Source organism: Nematolebias whitei, chromosome 2 (genome assembly GCF_014905685.2).
Source record: "Nematolebias whitei isolate Nwh7 chromosome 2, NemWhi1, whole genome shotgun sequence".
Taxonomy (NCBI): domain Eukaryota; kingdom Metazoa; phylum Chordata; class Actinopteri; order Cyprinodontiformes; family Rivulidae; genus Nematolebias; species Nematolebias whitei.
Window position 1 is genome coordinate 20,738,069 of NC_056499.1, and position 16,138 is coordinate 20,754,206.

The 16,138-nt window shown below is 40.5% G+C and overlaps 2 protein-coding genes across 2 annotated transcripts; both read left to right on the top strand.

The window, feature by feature from the left end:
- Nucleotides 1-9,464: 9,464 nt before the first annotated feature.
- On the top strand, nt 9,465-10,954 carry LOC119430099 (delta-type opioid receptor-like; the record flags this gene model as incomplete). The annotated part of the gene is made up of 2 exons (XM_037697537.1): nt 9,465-10,374; nt 10,929-10,954. Coding segments are annotated over exons 1-2 (936 nt in total), but the record flags the coding sequence as incomplete, so codon positions are not given.
- Nucleotides 10,955-11,923: 969 nt separating this feature from the next.
- si:dkey-148a17.6 (uncharacterized protein LOC108190685 homolog) lies at nt 11,924-13,027 on the top strand. The gene has a single exon (XM_037697538.1). It carries the CDS (start codon nt 11,924-11,926, stop codon nt 13,025-13,027), a length of 1,104 nt encoding a protein of 367 aa, XP_037553466.1.
- The last annotated feature ends 3,111 nt before the right edge of the window (nt 13,028-16,138 follow it).

Consider the following 16,138-nt stretch of genomic DNA (forward strand, 5'->3'; position numbering starts at 1 on the left):
CGACCCGTCCAGGGTGTACCCGGCCCCTCGCACAGTGATTGCTGGACATGGGCACCGGTGACCCCCATGACCCAAAATGGAATAAGCGGGTAAAGATAATGGATGGATGTTCAGTAGTTTATTGTTACCTTGGAAAGTTATTCACAAAAATCCTTTCAATTTTGGCTGCTGTAGCACTTTCAAATAGTTTTTTTAAACCATTTACCTCTTACATAACTGACATGCAGTGTTCCCTCAGTGCAGACTGAACTAGGCCAAAGGGCCTTCTCCTACTCCACTCCTGTTTCCTGGAATATCTTACAAAAAGATCTGAAACTCTCAACCTTGACCTCTCTCACTGACTTTAAACATCTGTGAAGTTCATGGCAAAAACCAATGCAGACATGTTCCTGTTTCTAGTATTTTAAAGTGTTTTATAATGTAGCTGTTTTTCTTTTTTGTTTGTTTGTTATTTATGTCATTGCTTCCATTTACTTTTCATTTTACATGCTTTCTATGATGTTGTCATCTTTGTTCTACAACAGGTCTCTCTTGTAAATGAGTCTTCGAGGCTCAATGAGACTAACCTGTATAAATAAAGGTTGAATTAATTGAATTATCTAATAAACAACAAGGCATAAAAAGGCTTACTGTATAAATTTAGGAGATGGAATAGTTTGTGACAACGCATTACGGACAACTCAGCAAAGAACCAAAGTCAAAGTGACTGTTTAGGCAATTTTGCTATCATCAAACTTGAACAAGGATACAAATTGTTCTAATTTATTTTGCTGCATCAAAATGTACCAAAGATAGCAGTTTAAGAGATAAAATGATTTTCATTATTATTCACCACCAATAAGGTGATTCCCTTCAGAAAGCCAGGAGAATTCAAAGTATTTACAAAGACCCTAAAAGATTCTAAGAAAGTCTGCCTTCTTGGAGGTGAACTAGAAAGAAATGAGGGAATTTAAAAACTTTTTCACAGAGCTGCACTTTTAACCAAATTCTAGCATTTGGATACAATAATTGAGGGTGCAAAAGAAGGTGGTTGTTCCTTTTGTGGCAGCCATCATTGAAACTAGTGGTGAACACCCTAAATAAGAGAGGCCATAGCTTCTCTAGGGGGTCTGGGGGTCCTCCCCCAGAAAATTTTGAATAAAGTATATGCAATTTCCTGAATTTTGGTGTATTTTAACAGGTTGTTACCTACATTTTTAAACACTCCGCTTCTGTGTTCTATCACGCTTCTGAGATGCCAAGATGGTCACGCTCAGCCGGGCCTCAGCTGCAGGCTCCCTGTGAGAACTCGGTTTTTGTCTGTTTTGAAATCGACTCTGAGCTCGACTCCACTCGCTTTAAGCGTGTGAATTAGCCGAGCCAAACTTATTAGTATAAGAGAAGGTTTGACTCTGGATACAGCAGCGATCAACAACAATCTGAAAACTTGGCTCAGCAGATTGTAGCTTCTACGGACATCAGCATGGAGGCAGCAGAGCACTAATGGGTCTTATTTACCCTTTTTAAGCAACAAGTTACCAGCAAAAAATAAATAAATTAATAATATATATATATATATATATATATATATATATATATATATGAGGTGTTGTGACCAGGGAAAAAGCCAAGCCTGGGGCATACATTTTTGTCTAGCTTTTTTTTTGGTTGTTTTTTTTGTAAAGTATTGCAGTTTTCCTAAATGGGCGATATAATAGGCAGCTGCCCAGGGTGGCATTTTGTCAAGGGTGGCACGAGCACACACACACACACCCCACCCCTACCCTACTACAGATCTACAAAGCTAATCTGAACAAATCATTCTAAAGAGACTATAATCAGTGCTTGATCACATTCATACACCGATGGGACACACATCGGAGGCAATGAGGGGTTCAGTGTCTTGTCCAGGGATGCTTCAACATTTGACTGCTTGTGGAATCAAACCTCCAGCTCTCCCACTGGAGGGGGGTCTGCTGTAGCCACTCAGCCACAGCTGCCACAGTGCAGCTTCCATTTCTATTCAATTCAATTCAGTTTTTCATGTAGCACCAAGTCACAACAGAAGTCATCTCAGGGCACTGTACAGAAAAAATATTGCAGAAAGTACTTTTGTCATTATTATTTGTCATATTTTACTATGTTTATTTTTTAATACATGGGGTGTACTTATATAGCGCCTTTCTATCTTATTTCAAGATACTCAAAGCGCTTTACACTACAATCTGTGTCCTCATTTACCCATTCATACAGCACTCTACTAGATCTCTACAAAGCTAATTGAACAAATCATTCTAATGAGACTAATCAGAGCTTTAGATCACATTCATTCACAGATGGGACACACATCAGAGGCTATGAGGGATTCAATGTCTTGCCCATGGACACTTCGACATGTGACTGCTGGTGGATTCGAACCCCCAACTCTCGCACTGGAGGACGACTGCTCTAACCACTCAGCCACAGCCGCCCCTTTTCCCAAGAGTTTACCTGTACTATAACTTTTGGCTGCCACGTCCTAACATGCTTTTGCTCTGCAGCTATGATCTTCGCATGGACATCTACTGTATACAATGCCTGGAAGCTCTAACAAGAGAAAATTAGTTTGGACTCTATATACCGGTAGTTCACAGAAACATAAATATTTGTTTGTAGGCTAACAATACCACCACAGATATCCAGTACCAGTAGTGACCAACAAATAGCAAACCAGCCAGAGCAATGACCTGGTTGGCACAGTGGCACAGTTGGTAGAGCTACCGCCTCTCAGCGAGTAGGTCACCATGGACCTTTCTGAGTGGAGTTTGCATGTTCTCTCCATGCATGCGCGGGTTTTCTCCGGGTACTCCGGCTTCCTCCCACAGACAAAAAACATGCATGTTAGGCTGACTGGTAACTCTAAACTGTCCCTAGGTGTGAGTGAGAGAGTGAATGGTTGTTTGTCTCGTTTGTCTCCATGTGTCCCTGGGATAGACTGGAGACATGTCTAGGGTGTCCCTCCCTTTTTACACAGTGATGGCTGGACATGGGCACCAGTGACCCCCTGCAATCCGAAAAATGAAGAAGTGGGTAAAGATGATGGATGGATGGATGTTGAGCGTATATCTTAGATCCTTTTATACTGTTTATTTGATATTTTGGCTATTTTGGGGTGTAACTAGGTCCTTGAGTACACAATTTTGTTCCACCTCGTGTACCACATGTGATATAAATGACATTAAAGAACGTTGAACCTTAAACCTGAACAGGGCATTCAATAATTCAGCTAGGAAACCTGGACAACACGTGAACAATGGAAGAAGGGAACTGAAAGTCAAAAAGGAACACACACCAAGAAAAGGAGAGTTGTCTCAACATCTCACTGCACTTCAAATCAAACACCTTCACATCCCAAATAGTAAATACCCAAACACAAGCCGAGCAGAGTGGTGTATGCAGTTTACTGGAGTGAGGGGTATTCAGACATTTCAATTGAAGAAGCAAAACAACCTCATCATAAATAAAGGCCCAACACTGAAGCTCTACATGTGAAGTTCATAATGTTAGAATGCTCATTTGAGGACATTAACATTTGGGACAGAAAACGTGGTTTGAGGGGGAATTTTGAAGATAGAATTAAACTAGAAAAGCAAACATTAAACAAAGGAGGTATCTTCATCATTTATTCAACACCCACAGTGCAGGCTTGACCCTTCTACCTAGTCCTGTTTAAAACCATTTAGACCTTCGAACATTAGACAAAACACTTTATATGTTGGTTATCTTGTTAAAAACCCAAGAAAAGATGGTCAGAAACTTGTGATACTCTACTTTTGTGTACTAGAATGTTGTGGAAATTTATTAACTCTTGGGCATTGATCGATACAATTTTATGTTGTGAGAAGAGTTTGTGAGCTGTAGTATTATTTTAAGAAGAGAAAACAATAACCAATTTTCATATCATCTCAGAAATAGTATCACTGGAAGTCTAATCCATGTGTGGTCAAACACTGAAATACAATACTGGGGTTTTAAAACTTTGCATTACTGCAGTCAGCATCACTAGAGAGACATTCAAAAATTATATTGGAAGCATTACAAGCTCAGTTCTGAAAAAAAAATGCATGTGTCAAATGTAAAAACAAACAGAATGTAAATAATTTGCAAATATGGCAATGGTACCCTTTTGTGTTATCTTTCTGTCCTGTTCTTTTTCTTCTTCTTCTTTGAGATTTTTTGGCGGTTGGCGAACAACAAATGTTTCTGTCCTGTGTTTCTGTCCTGTTTTCTCCCTGCTCTCCCCCTCTGTCATCACTCCCTGCCTCCCTGCACCTGTGACGCTCCACAGGTGTCGGCACTTGTCTCATTAGTGTGTTTGTATTTAAGTCTGTTTGTCAGTCCTGTTCATTGTTGGTGCATGGTTGGGTAATTTCTCGTCTTGTCCTGGAATTTCCCAAGAGTTTACCTGTACTATAACTTTTGGCTGCCACGTCAGCACATTTATTTATGTTATTAAAGAGTATTTTGATTTTAATCTGCCTGGTTTATGGATTGTGTTTCTTAGTGTCCAGCTTCCCCTTGTGGTTTGTTTTAGTTCCTACTCTCGTGCTTTCTCCTTACCCCTCTGCCATCAGCTTGTTTCCTTCACAGCTGTTTCTGTTTTACCATTGTTAGTGTCTTGTATTTAAGTCTGAGTCCTTGTGTTTCTCTTTGTCTGGGCATTGTTCTTTGAATGGTGATGGTTCCTGGTCCGTCTATTTCCTACGTGTTTCTTACCTAGGTAAGTTTTACTGCCTCATCAGCTTATTTTGTTTATTAAATTAGTGATAGTGAGATGAGAAGCACTGCTATCCATCAAATAGCTCGACTTATGATCCAACGCACCATGGTGCTTCATTTGCTCTACTGTGCCATCAAGTGGACTATAAATGTAAAACAGATAGTAACACAACTGGTTTGTGAAGCTTTAAGTTGAATAAAAGAATAAAATTAAATGTTTGTGAGGACCTGAAATAAAGTCTAAATTTGATAGGCAAATGATCTTAATCTGTCTTTATGATGATGGTGATGATGAATTTTTCTGTCTGCCCCTTATATTTTGAATCTTACACATACAAACGAGCCAGTTCCTGAATCGGTCACTTGGTACGGCCCGCTAGCGAGGCCTCGAATGTCACTACATGTATCAGCAATACATGCCTCGATACACGCTCCACATAAATCCTCCTGGATTACTCAACACACGCTTCAAAGCCTCGACACAGAAGGACGCATCACTAGTTTATTAAATAGATTCTTTATTATTATAGTGCTCTGAGTTCCTGGGGTCTTCCTGCAAATGGGTTTTAAGAGTCAAAAATCATCACACCTGGTCTCTGAGTTCTGTCTACACCACTGTCCTGTCCTGCCAGAAACCCTGACAGTAGGCACCTATCATACAAGAACCCAGCAGGCAGGTGGTATGAGGCTTCACTCACCTGTCTGAATGAGAGAGCGCAGATGGAGGAATCTGTGATCCGGTGGGGCAGGTTCTGGACTGAACCCGTCTGGACACGAGGACACCACATCCAGACGATGGAAATACTGCCTTCACCGCTTCTCGTCGAAGAAGAGGAAAGAAGGAGGTCTTAGCTCTGGGCAAGCCGCCTGGTGTCCAAGCCCAGTTTCCCCTCCTCTCCATTGCCTCGCTCACACAAATATTCTGGATGGATGTTGGGGGAGGACGCAGAGCCAGAGGACAAGCTCTGGTTCGCTCCTGTCCCTGACCTACACCGCCGTCGCAGGAATGGCTGAAGACGGACCTGGAACCGGTCCACTGTACTTCTGCCGCCGCGTTCTGAACACTCAGCCTTTCCTCCTCAGCCCGGCAAGGCTTAGTTTCATGGATTCTCACCCAGTGAGGGCTGGTTCTGATGCATCACCTCTCAAGGTTCTGGTGAGGGTTGGACCCGACACCTCATTATCTGAGTTTGCTACAGAGGGCCCCACATTGGCAGTAGGCTCCTCTAACCTCATCAGATTAAACATTACCCTTCAAAATATGTTCTCATCTGCTGCACTCAAGCCAGACTGTTAGAACATTACTTACTCCCTAACTGAAAGACTATTATTGTCTCAACCTGGACTAATCCAGATCCCAGAGTACTATTAGCTACTGGTTAAAATAAGGACTCTTAAGAAACAATATGAAAACCCACCTCCATTTCTCCCGATGGGTGTCATCCATGATCAGGTTCCTGAGGGCCCCATGCTCACTGCAGTCCCTGTGGTGGCTCCCACACCATTCACAGTCCCCGTAGTTCCTACACCTACTGCGTTCTCCATGCTGTGTGAGGGTCCTACTTGTCCTATGAGTCCCAAGGCTCCACCAGGGGGTCTCTACATCTCCTGACTCGACAGCCACAGACTCACCTGCTGCAGATCCTGACCCTCCAGCTGCAGACTCAGCTCTCAACTTGACAGCTACAGCGCCTGAGGTCCCTACGCCACCTGCAGCGCCTCGCCCTGAGGGTTCCACGCCTTTCCTCGAGGGTTTCACACCGCTCCAGGGTTCCACACCTTGTCCTGAGGGTTCCACATCTCAACCTGATGTTTTCACGCCTCTCGAGTGTTCCACGGCATCCACAAACCCAACTTCTGACCTGACAGCTGCAGCACCTAAGATGGCTGTGCCCCCTGCTGCAGCTCCTGAAGCAGCTACATTCCAAAGCCTGGTTCCCACGACAACTGCAGCCACCCCAAGTCCTACTGAACTATGTCCTGACCTGAACTTTTTCTCCACCTATGGTGGTCATGGTCCCTCCATGTGTCTATCACCATCAGCTGTCCACAGAACCTGCTGACATGTGATGGACGGTCGCCCGGCCGCCCACCTGAACTTTGTCCCAGCGATGGACGGTCTCCTGGCTGCACCCCGGAACTATCGTGCCCTGAACTCTGTCCTGGCTAGAGATGGTCACCTGACTGTCTGGATGTTTTTGTATTTCTTGTGTGTGTTTAGTCTAGATCTCAGGTTTCACCCTGCCGTTTTTTTTTGTTCTGTCTTCATTATTTCCTTGGTGCCCTGCATCCTCGCGGTTCCCCCATCCTTCCACCCAAGTTTTGGGGGGTGGATTTTTTGGAGATGTCAGGGAACATCTTTAGGGGGGAGAAGCTGAATCTCTCAGATAAAGAGACTGATGCTTTCAATGATAGGGTCCAATTTTTCTTAATTACATTCACATGTCTTGAAGATAGACTGTTTTATTATTGTTAGGGAAATTATGGTAAAAAGTTATGGATGTTTATTACTATGGCTGAGAATCTTATTTCTGCCCATGAATCATATGTTTGGGTTAGAGGAGAGAGCTGGATGAGGAACTGAATGAGGCTGCAGTATGCAGATGGCAGCTGAGGACACCTCCAGGTTCTGTGAAATCGGCTGAACTGATAAGGATATAAAAGCAAGCTGAGAAGGCAGCTCAGTGCAGCTTCTCGTGACTGGTCTTCATGTGTGTACTTTATGTATATTTAAGCACTTTGGTAACATTTTCTGTTTTAAATGTGCTTTATAAATATGGTCAAAAATATTTTCCTGCCATCAGGTGTGGTTCTTTTTGAGTAAGTAAGATAAGCAAGAATATTTTTCTACAATAATCATAAACCAATCAAATGTTTGAAATTAAAAAAGGTGCTGTAATGGTTAAAAGAAGAGATTGTTAGAAAAAAGTTCATAAATTAGAAACAGTGGATCCAGATCAAACTCATTGTTTGTCAGTTGCATGTATTATCTGTTCTGTTTTTCTTTATTATGTCCTTGAATAAAATTATAGAGCTAAGCCTTGTCAGAAACACAGAAACTAAATCAGCACAGCCATAAACCAAAAGGATAGAAAGCACTCAAACTACAATTTACTGTTCAAATGCAATAAAACTTAAAGTGGTGTTTGAAAGATTCTGAAGCCTTTAGTATTTTCTGTATTTTTACATAAATATGATGTAAAACATCGTCAGATTTTCACACAAGTCCTAAAAGTAGATAAAAAGAACCCAGTTAAACAAATGAGACAAAAATATTGTACATGGTCATTTATTTATTGATAAAAATTATACACTATTACATATTTGTGTGTGGCAAAAGTATGTGAACCTCTAGGATTATCAGTTAATTTGAAAGTGAAATTAAAGTCAGGTGTTGAAACTGGAAAAGGTTATAAAACCATCTGTAAAGAGTTTGGACTCCATCAATCTACAGTCAGACCGATTGTGTACAAATGGAAATAAATTCAAGACCATTGTTACCCTCCCCAGAAGTGGTGGACCCATCAAGATCACTCCAAGAGCAAGGAGTGGAATAGTCAGCGAGGTCACAAAAGACCCCAGGGTAACTTCTCAGCAACTGAAGGTCTCTCTCACATTTGTTAATGTTCATGAGTCCACCATCAGGAGAACACTGAACAACAATGGTGTGCATGGTAGGGTTGCACTGCTCTCCTAAAAGAACATTGCTGCTCGTCTGCAGTTTGCTAAAGATCACATGGACAAGCCAGAAGGTTAGTGGAAGAATGTTTTGTGAATGGATGAGACCAATATATATATATTTTGGTTTAAATGAAAAGCGTTATGTTTAGAGAAGAGAAAACTCTGCATTCTTACATAAGAACCATATCCCATCTGTGAAACATGGTGGTGGTCGTATCATGGTTTGGGCTTGTTTTGCTGCATCAGGGCCAGGGCGTCTTGCCATCATTGATGGAACAATGAATCTGAATTATATCAGAGAATTCTAAAGGAAAATGTCAGAACATCTGTCCATGAACAAGAGAAGGTGGATCATGGAGCGAGACAATGACTCTAAGCACACAAGTGTTTCTACCAAAGAATGGTTAAAGAAGAATAAAGTTCATGTTTTGGAATGGCCAAGTCAAAGTCCTGACCTTAATCTAATCAAAATATTGTGGAAGGACCTGAAGCAGCAGTTACTGTGAGGAAACCACCAACGTCCAGAGGTGAAGCTGTTCTCTAGAGGATCGGGCTAAAATTCCTCCAAGTCTGAGTGCAGGACTGATCAACAGTTACTGGAAATGTTTAGTTGCTATTGCTGAACGGAGAGGGGGGGGGGGGGGGGGGGGTGGGGGGGGGGGGGGAGGGGGGGGGGGGGGGCGGGGGTGCGATACCAGATACTGAAAGCAAAGGTTCACATACTTCTATGTTTTATGTAGTTTATGGATCAATTACCTAAAAAATTAAATGAGCAAGTATAATAATTTTGTCCCATTTGTTTAACTGGGTTCTCTATTTTTAGGACATGTGTGACAATCTGATGATGTTTTAGATCATATTTATGCAGAAATATAGAAAATTATAAAGTGTTCACAAACTTTCAAGCACCACTGTACATTGGCAGTGACTCTTTCGAGGCTGTCACGAGTAACGAGCAGTGTTTTCTTTTGAAGGAAGTGAAGCCTTGCTTATACAGCAGTTTCATTTTTCCTGCAGACACCACTGAAGAAACACATTCTCACAGCATGAACTGCACATCTGAGCCGTCTCCTTCAGAGGCCCCTGAGGAGGTTGATGGGGCGGCAATAGCAGCTTGTGTGATCCTGGGCCTTGCCTTCCTGATCGGAGCTCCAGGGAACCTCCTCGTGATCTGGGTTATCCTGAGATACATCAAGCAGCGCTTTCACACTGTGGTTCTCCTCCTGCATCTGGCGGTGGCAGACTTACTGACCCTCATCACCCTGCCTCTGTGGATCTACTCCCTGCAGCGCACCTGGGTGTTTGGAGAGACAGTCTGCAAGCTTGTTGTGTACATTGTCATGGCGTGCATGTTCAGCAGCATCTTCTTTATCACCCTAATCAGTGTGGAGCGCTTTCTAGCCATCTGTCACCCTTTCCTGATGATGCGCTGGAAGAGTAAGCGCAACATTAACAGATGCCTTTTGGTATTGTGGCTTTTTGCTTTGCTTCTAGGAGTTCCTGCACTGATCACTCAAACTTTGGATGAAAGGGATGGTGCTAAGCATTGTTTGACCAAGGAATTCACTTCGGACACCCTAACAATCACCTTCTTGTGTTTGGAAACCTTACTGGGCTTTGTCCTTCCTTTAATTACTCTTTGTGTTTGTTACTGTCTTGTAGATGTGCAGCTCAAGAAAATGAGTTTCACCTCAAAACAGAAATCCAAAGTTCTTATTCACACCGTGATGGCTGTTTTTATACTATGCTGGCTGCCTTATCACGTTGTTAACATTATTGATGTGGTGTGTCATCTGTTTTTTGACACACATGAATGTGTGCCAAGGAGTCTTGTCCTTAGCACTGGTGCACTCGTTTTTATTAGCAGTTCAGTGAATCCTGTGTTGTACACTTTCTTCGCCAGGAACATGACAGAAAGTCTCGGCGAGTCTCGTCTGGTCAGGCTGTTCAAGGAAGTGGCCACAAACACAAATAAACTCTGGGAGTGTGCAATGCAACAGCAAAACGACCAGAGGGCAGCAAGTACACAAACAGAGACAATGATGAGTTCGCTGTCTTAACAAAAAAAAAAAAAAAAAAAAATTGTCAGAAGTTGTGTTTATGGAAAAAATATGGCAATGTGAGAGTTTGTTCTGCAGCTACTGGATTAAACTTTAGTTGTGAGTTGAAATGTGATCAAATGGTTGACAGTGATCACGTGGTGCATTTTTTTTTTCATTTCAGATACTGTATGTCCAACAACAAAGACAAACATTGACAATTTTGTGTCTTAAAAGTTTTATGTCTTTTTTTGTGTGTAAAATTCTACATTTTGTATTTGATTATATGTTTCTCAAACCTCATTCAAGACGCATTTGTAATTTTACATGTAGGTAAAATAAAATAAAATAAATACAAAAAAAATAAAATAAAATAAAATAGACATTCTTGAAGTCTGCTGTGAATTGATTTTTTTTTTTTTTAATTTTGACAATAAAATTTAAGGTCAAGGTTCTTTATTGTCATTCACATCACATCACATGTGGTACGTGAGGTGGAACAAAATTGTGTACACAGGGTCCCAGTTACATCCAACAATAGCAAAAATACAAAGTATAAAAATAAACAGTAAATAAGGATTTAAGATATACACTAAGCTATACGCTAAACACTAATAGTGCAAAACAATACACCAAACAACAGCAGCACGAACATGAGTCTTTGTGATGAGTTCAAATGTGATTAAATGATGAGATGAAACGTGATTAAATGGTTAACAATGATAATGTGGTGCAATTTTTTTGTTACATCTACACTTTATTTCAGATACAGTATATCCAATAAAAAAGACAAACATTGACAATTTTGTATCTTAAAAATTTAGTCAATGAGTAATATATATTTTATGTTTGATTTACTGGTCTGCATGTTGATTGTTTCCTCTAAAAAGTACAATAAAATGAATTCAAAGAATGACTCAACTAACAAATCAAGACTGGACATCATGTATAATTAACTATCTTATTCCTACATTGAGTGATTTTCAAAGAAAGTCACATCATTACATTATCGCTCATCATATCTGTAAATAACGATGATAGCTGTGATGTCTTTTCATAGTATGATTTCACAAAATCTCCTTAGTTTACTGTTTTTAACACATTTTCTTCATTTACACAGAAATGATTAAATATAAGGTCATGTTCTTATACATTTAAAAACCTTCAGTTCATCAGCTATAAACTGCTTTTAAGAGTGTTTGACAAACTTTTACAGTTTCCGTCCTTCAGTTTTTTCTTTCTGTCATTTTTAAGGAATTTAAGATGAGCATTTATTTCCTTCTTTTCAATCCAAATTCATGACCTCAGGTTAAAAAAAAAAGTCAAATGACACATGTATGATTCACATCTGCATCACGAAAAGCCCAGTCAGGAAACCCTGTTCCTGTGTAGACTCAGCATAAAGGGGAAGTGAAGACTTTCTTTCTTTCCATCCAGACATCACAGTCAGCACATCCACTTGCAGCATGAACCACTCCGATGAAGAGTCTCTTTCAGCAGAAATGGCCCCTGAGGAGTTTGATGGAGGAACAGTGGTGGCGTGTGTGATCCTGGGTCTGTCTTTTCTGATTGGAGCTCCGGGGAACCTGCTCGTGATCTGGACTATCCTGAAGCATGTTAAGAAGCGCTCCCACACTGTGGTTCTCATCCTCCACCTTGCTGCGGCAGATCTGATGGTTCTCATCACCCTGCCCCTGTGGATCTACTCCCTCGCTCACTCCTGGGTGTTTGGAGAAGCCTGCTGCAAAGCCATGGTGTTCCTGATCAACGCCTGTATGTACAGCAGTGTGTTCTTCATCACCCTCATGAGCGTTGAACGTTTTGTCGCCATGCGCTACCCTTTCATTTCGGCCGTCTGGAAGAGAAAGAAAGCTCTGAATAAACTGCTGTTGGTTTTGTGGATAGCAGCGTTTCTCTTCAGCATACCCATAATCCCAACTCAGATTGTTGGGGAAAACTCTGGTGAGGAGCACTGCTTGTACCGCAGCTATACCTCTGCAACCCAAGAGCTGGTGTGTGTGCTGCTGGAGACAGTGGTGGGCTACTTCTTACCGTTCTCTATCCTCGTGGTGTGCTACGGCTGCCTGTGCAGCCGCATCACCCAGATGACTTTCAGGTCTAAACGAAAATCCACCGTCCTGATAGCCAGCGTAGTCGTTGCGTTTGCCATTTGTTGGACGCCTTATCATTTAGGTAATGTTCTGTCCATCATCATCCTGGCTATTGAAGACTCTTTCAAAGATGCAGCGGAGAAGCTGGAAAATGTCAGAAGCACCACAGCATTCATCGCAGGAGCCATGGTCTTCATCAGCAGCACAATTAACCCAGTCCTCTACATATTCGCGGCCCGCTCTTTCAGGAACTCACTGCGTGACACCGGGATCCAGAAGCTCTTCCACCACATCTCCAGCACCTCCCCAGGAGAGGGTAACAGGGAGGTGTCCTTTGTGTCCAGGAGGCACAGCAGTCAGACTAACAGCTCTACGTGCATGACCGAGTCAAAAGACCAGATGAATATACTGATAAAAATGTGTGAAAGTAACCCAACCCCCGACACTGAAATTGCATGAGGACGTTGGGTGTGCTCTGTATGTGTAGATATTAGTGTTCATACTGTATTCAGTTATTATAAGAAGGGAAATTTGTACAAAAATACTTTTCCATTGAGCATGTTTTCTCTTAATTTATATTTATAAAATGTTAAGTGGTCATGATTTTACTGTATATTTGTTTAAATGCCTTTTACCATAAAACATCAAATGACTGTGTTTGAAATAATAATAATAATAATAATAATAATACTGTATTTTCACATTTTATTCATATTAATAAAGAATAAACATATTGCATTTAAGTCTGTATAACTGAACTTTTTAAGAGGAAAGGACTTTATGATGGTAAGTTTGCATTTAATTTATTTTATCTGTTACATCCCAGTGAAATGGTTATTTATTGGCCCATCCTCTCTTTAGAAACATTCTTCGAGAACATTTTGTTGTTGTCACTTTTTGCATGAGAACTGTGACGTCTTGGTTCATTACTTATGCTACGTTTCAAATAAGTTGAAAAAAAATGATTTGATACATATTTTTTGGTTTGTGACAAATAAGCAAACATTTTACAAAACAATGAACAGTCATCCTTTCAACTTCCTCTCATTTAAAGATTGCCAAATAAAAAACTGCACGTTCCTCATGCTGGCATGCAAAAAAAGGGGAATTGTGCCCTAAAGGATGTCACAACCTTAAATAAACTTACATACATTTTTGGGACAGAGAAAATACAGTGTCCATTTTTTGTTATTTTAAAATTAAATTTTTAAAATATTTATTTGTTTCATAGTCTTCGTGACTTTACAATTTGCTTTCGCCCTACAAATTAATTAACCAGCAGATGGCAGTCAGACAACATATGTTTCTGTTTTTGACTACAATTCTTCATATGTACAATTTTTATTTATTCTGCTAGTTAATTTTTTGTCACCTTTGTTTAATGCATGTGACTGGATATAATGAAAATGTTTTTATTGTACTACCAGTTTAGCAGTCTTGTCACTGAGTATAAAGCAAATGAAGCAAGTCTGCAAAGTGACTGCAAATGTTCTTGTTTGGAAAATGCAAAAATAACAACATATTTTTACCTCAAAAAACAAGTTGCAATTAAAGACCTAACATTTCTTGAAATAAAACCTATCACCACGACTTTCCACATCCGAGTTTTAAACTAGGACCATCTTTTAATTGACTTTTTCATAGTTTTTAATAATGTACACGCTCATAGTCAGTATTTTGCGATGCATTGTGGTCTAGATACATTTATTACTTCTGGTTCTTGCATGTTCTTTCTGTGCATGCATGGGTTTTCAAAATTATTAGAAATTATTCTTAAGGTTGATGTTACATCTTTGCATCCAGGTTGGTCTAAACCAGGACTATTCAACACAACTGTTCATGGGGCCACAGTTTCTGAAAACCAGCAGCTCAGGGGCCGGACATTCAGGGATTAAATCATTATGTAAATAAACCCAGTATTACAATGATCTATTATTACCTTTTAAAATTGTTTATTTTATTGCATTGAATCATAAATTAAATAAACAAAACCCAAACCCCACCACCACCCAAAAAAAAAAAAAAACAAATATATATATATATATATAAATATATATAATTTTTTTTTTTTTATGAAGTCATTGGTGGGTCAGATTGAAGTCATGGCCTGCCAGCAGCCCGTTGAATAGCCCTGGTCTAAACAGTGCTCATTTCTACCTAAGTTTCAGCTGTGCTCTCCAGACATTCATACACTTGTCTGCACATTGAGGACATTTAGCTATCACAGTGTAAAACACCAATAATCTATAATTACATTTGCATATAAAAGTCAGTTATAAACAGGTTTAAAGGAACAAAACATTAGAGTTGGACACTGACCTTGAATACCAGAAAAAGCTAAGACTGTGTTTGATCATGTGGTGGGCGATTTCACTCAGTGTTTGAAAAATCAACTGAGTTAGAGTCTTGGCTGCTTTGGCTAATTTGATAGTCGATTAGCTGTATGTGCCGTGCACACACACACACAGACACAGACACACACACACAGCATGGCATCTTAGTGGTTAGCATTGTTGCCTCATTGCAAGAAACTTGGGGAGTGGTGGCGCAGAGGTTAGAGAAGATGGGCCTGTGATTGGAAAGTCGCAGGTTCAACTCCGTCAACATCAAAATGTGGGTGGAAAGGGTGAAACACCCACACCTGCCTCCACTCTCATTTGCCCCACTCTGGGCCCATGAGCAAGGCCCTTAACCCTCACCACCTGCTCCCAAAAACAGGTCTCTCTTGAAAATGACTTCTTGTGACTCAGTGAGACTACCTGTATAAATAAAGTGTAAATGAAAAAAATATAAAAAATAAGTCCTGGGTTCAGTCCCAACTTTGGGTCTTTCTATGTGAATCTTGCATATTCTCCTGTTTGCGTGAGTTTTCTCTGGGTAGTCCAGTTTCCTCCAAATTATGCATGTTAGGCTGAGTTCAGGCCCAGGCCTCCCTCTCAAAAGAGAACTGTGGGATTTGTCTGGTTAAATTAAGGTTAGTAAATAAATAACGCACACGTATATTGCTAATGCTAGGGCAAATGGACACTCAGACAAAGACACAGGGACAATAAATACACTACATATGCTTTGGTCTTCATGAAACGCTACAATGCTCAAACATGAGTGCAATGTCGCAATGAGTTGACTTTTTAAAGCACACAAGTCACGTCAACTCAGATCTTGTGGGTGAATTGTCATTTTGAATCAGCGTTGTTATAAAATAATTGCATGTTGTGGTAATTATTTTCAAATGAAGAATGATGAACACACCCAATGTGAAGGTTTTGGCCGCCCCAACACACCCACAGAATATCAGCGAGTCGAGAATTTTTTGACAGTGACAGCGGAAAATCACAGCAAAGCAAAGGGCGTGACACAGATGAGATCATACAAGAATATAGATTTTCAGTGTTTTCTCACAAAAGAAAGAAGGGCATTGTCTTTGACTAAAAATTCCCTGACACACATGCATGAACCATCAACAAGATTTGTAACTTTTCAAAACACTTGGAGTCCTTTTTAATGTTTTGTTTGGACATTTTATTATAAAAAGCTGTAGTCCCACTTAACATCAGCATTTAACCGACT

What these genes read in the sequence shown, in the direction of transcription:
- si:dkey-148a17.6 (XM_037697538.1), top strand. Translation starts at nt 11,924, where the DNA reads ATGAACCACTCCGATGAAGAGTCTCTTTCAGCAGAAATGGCCCCTGAG.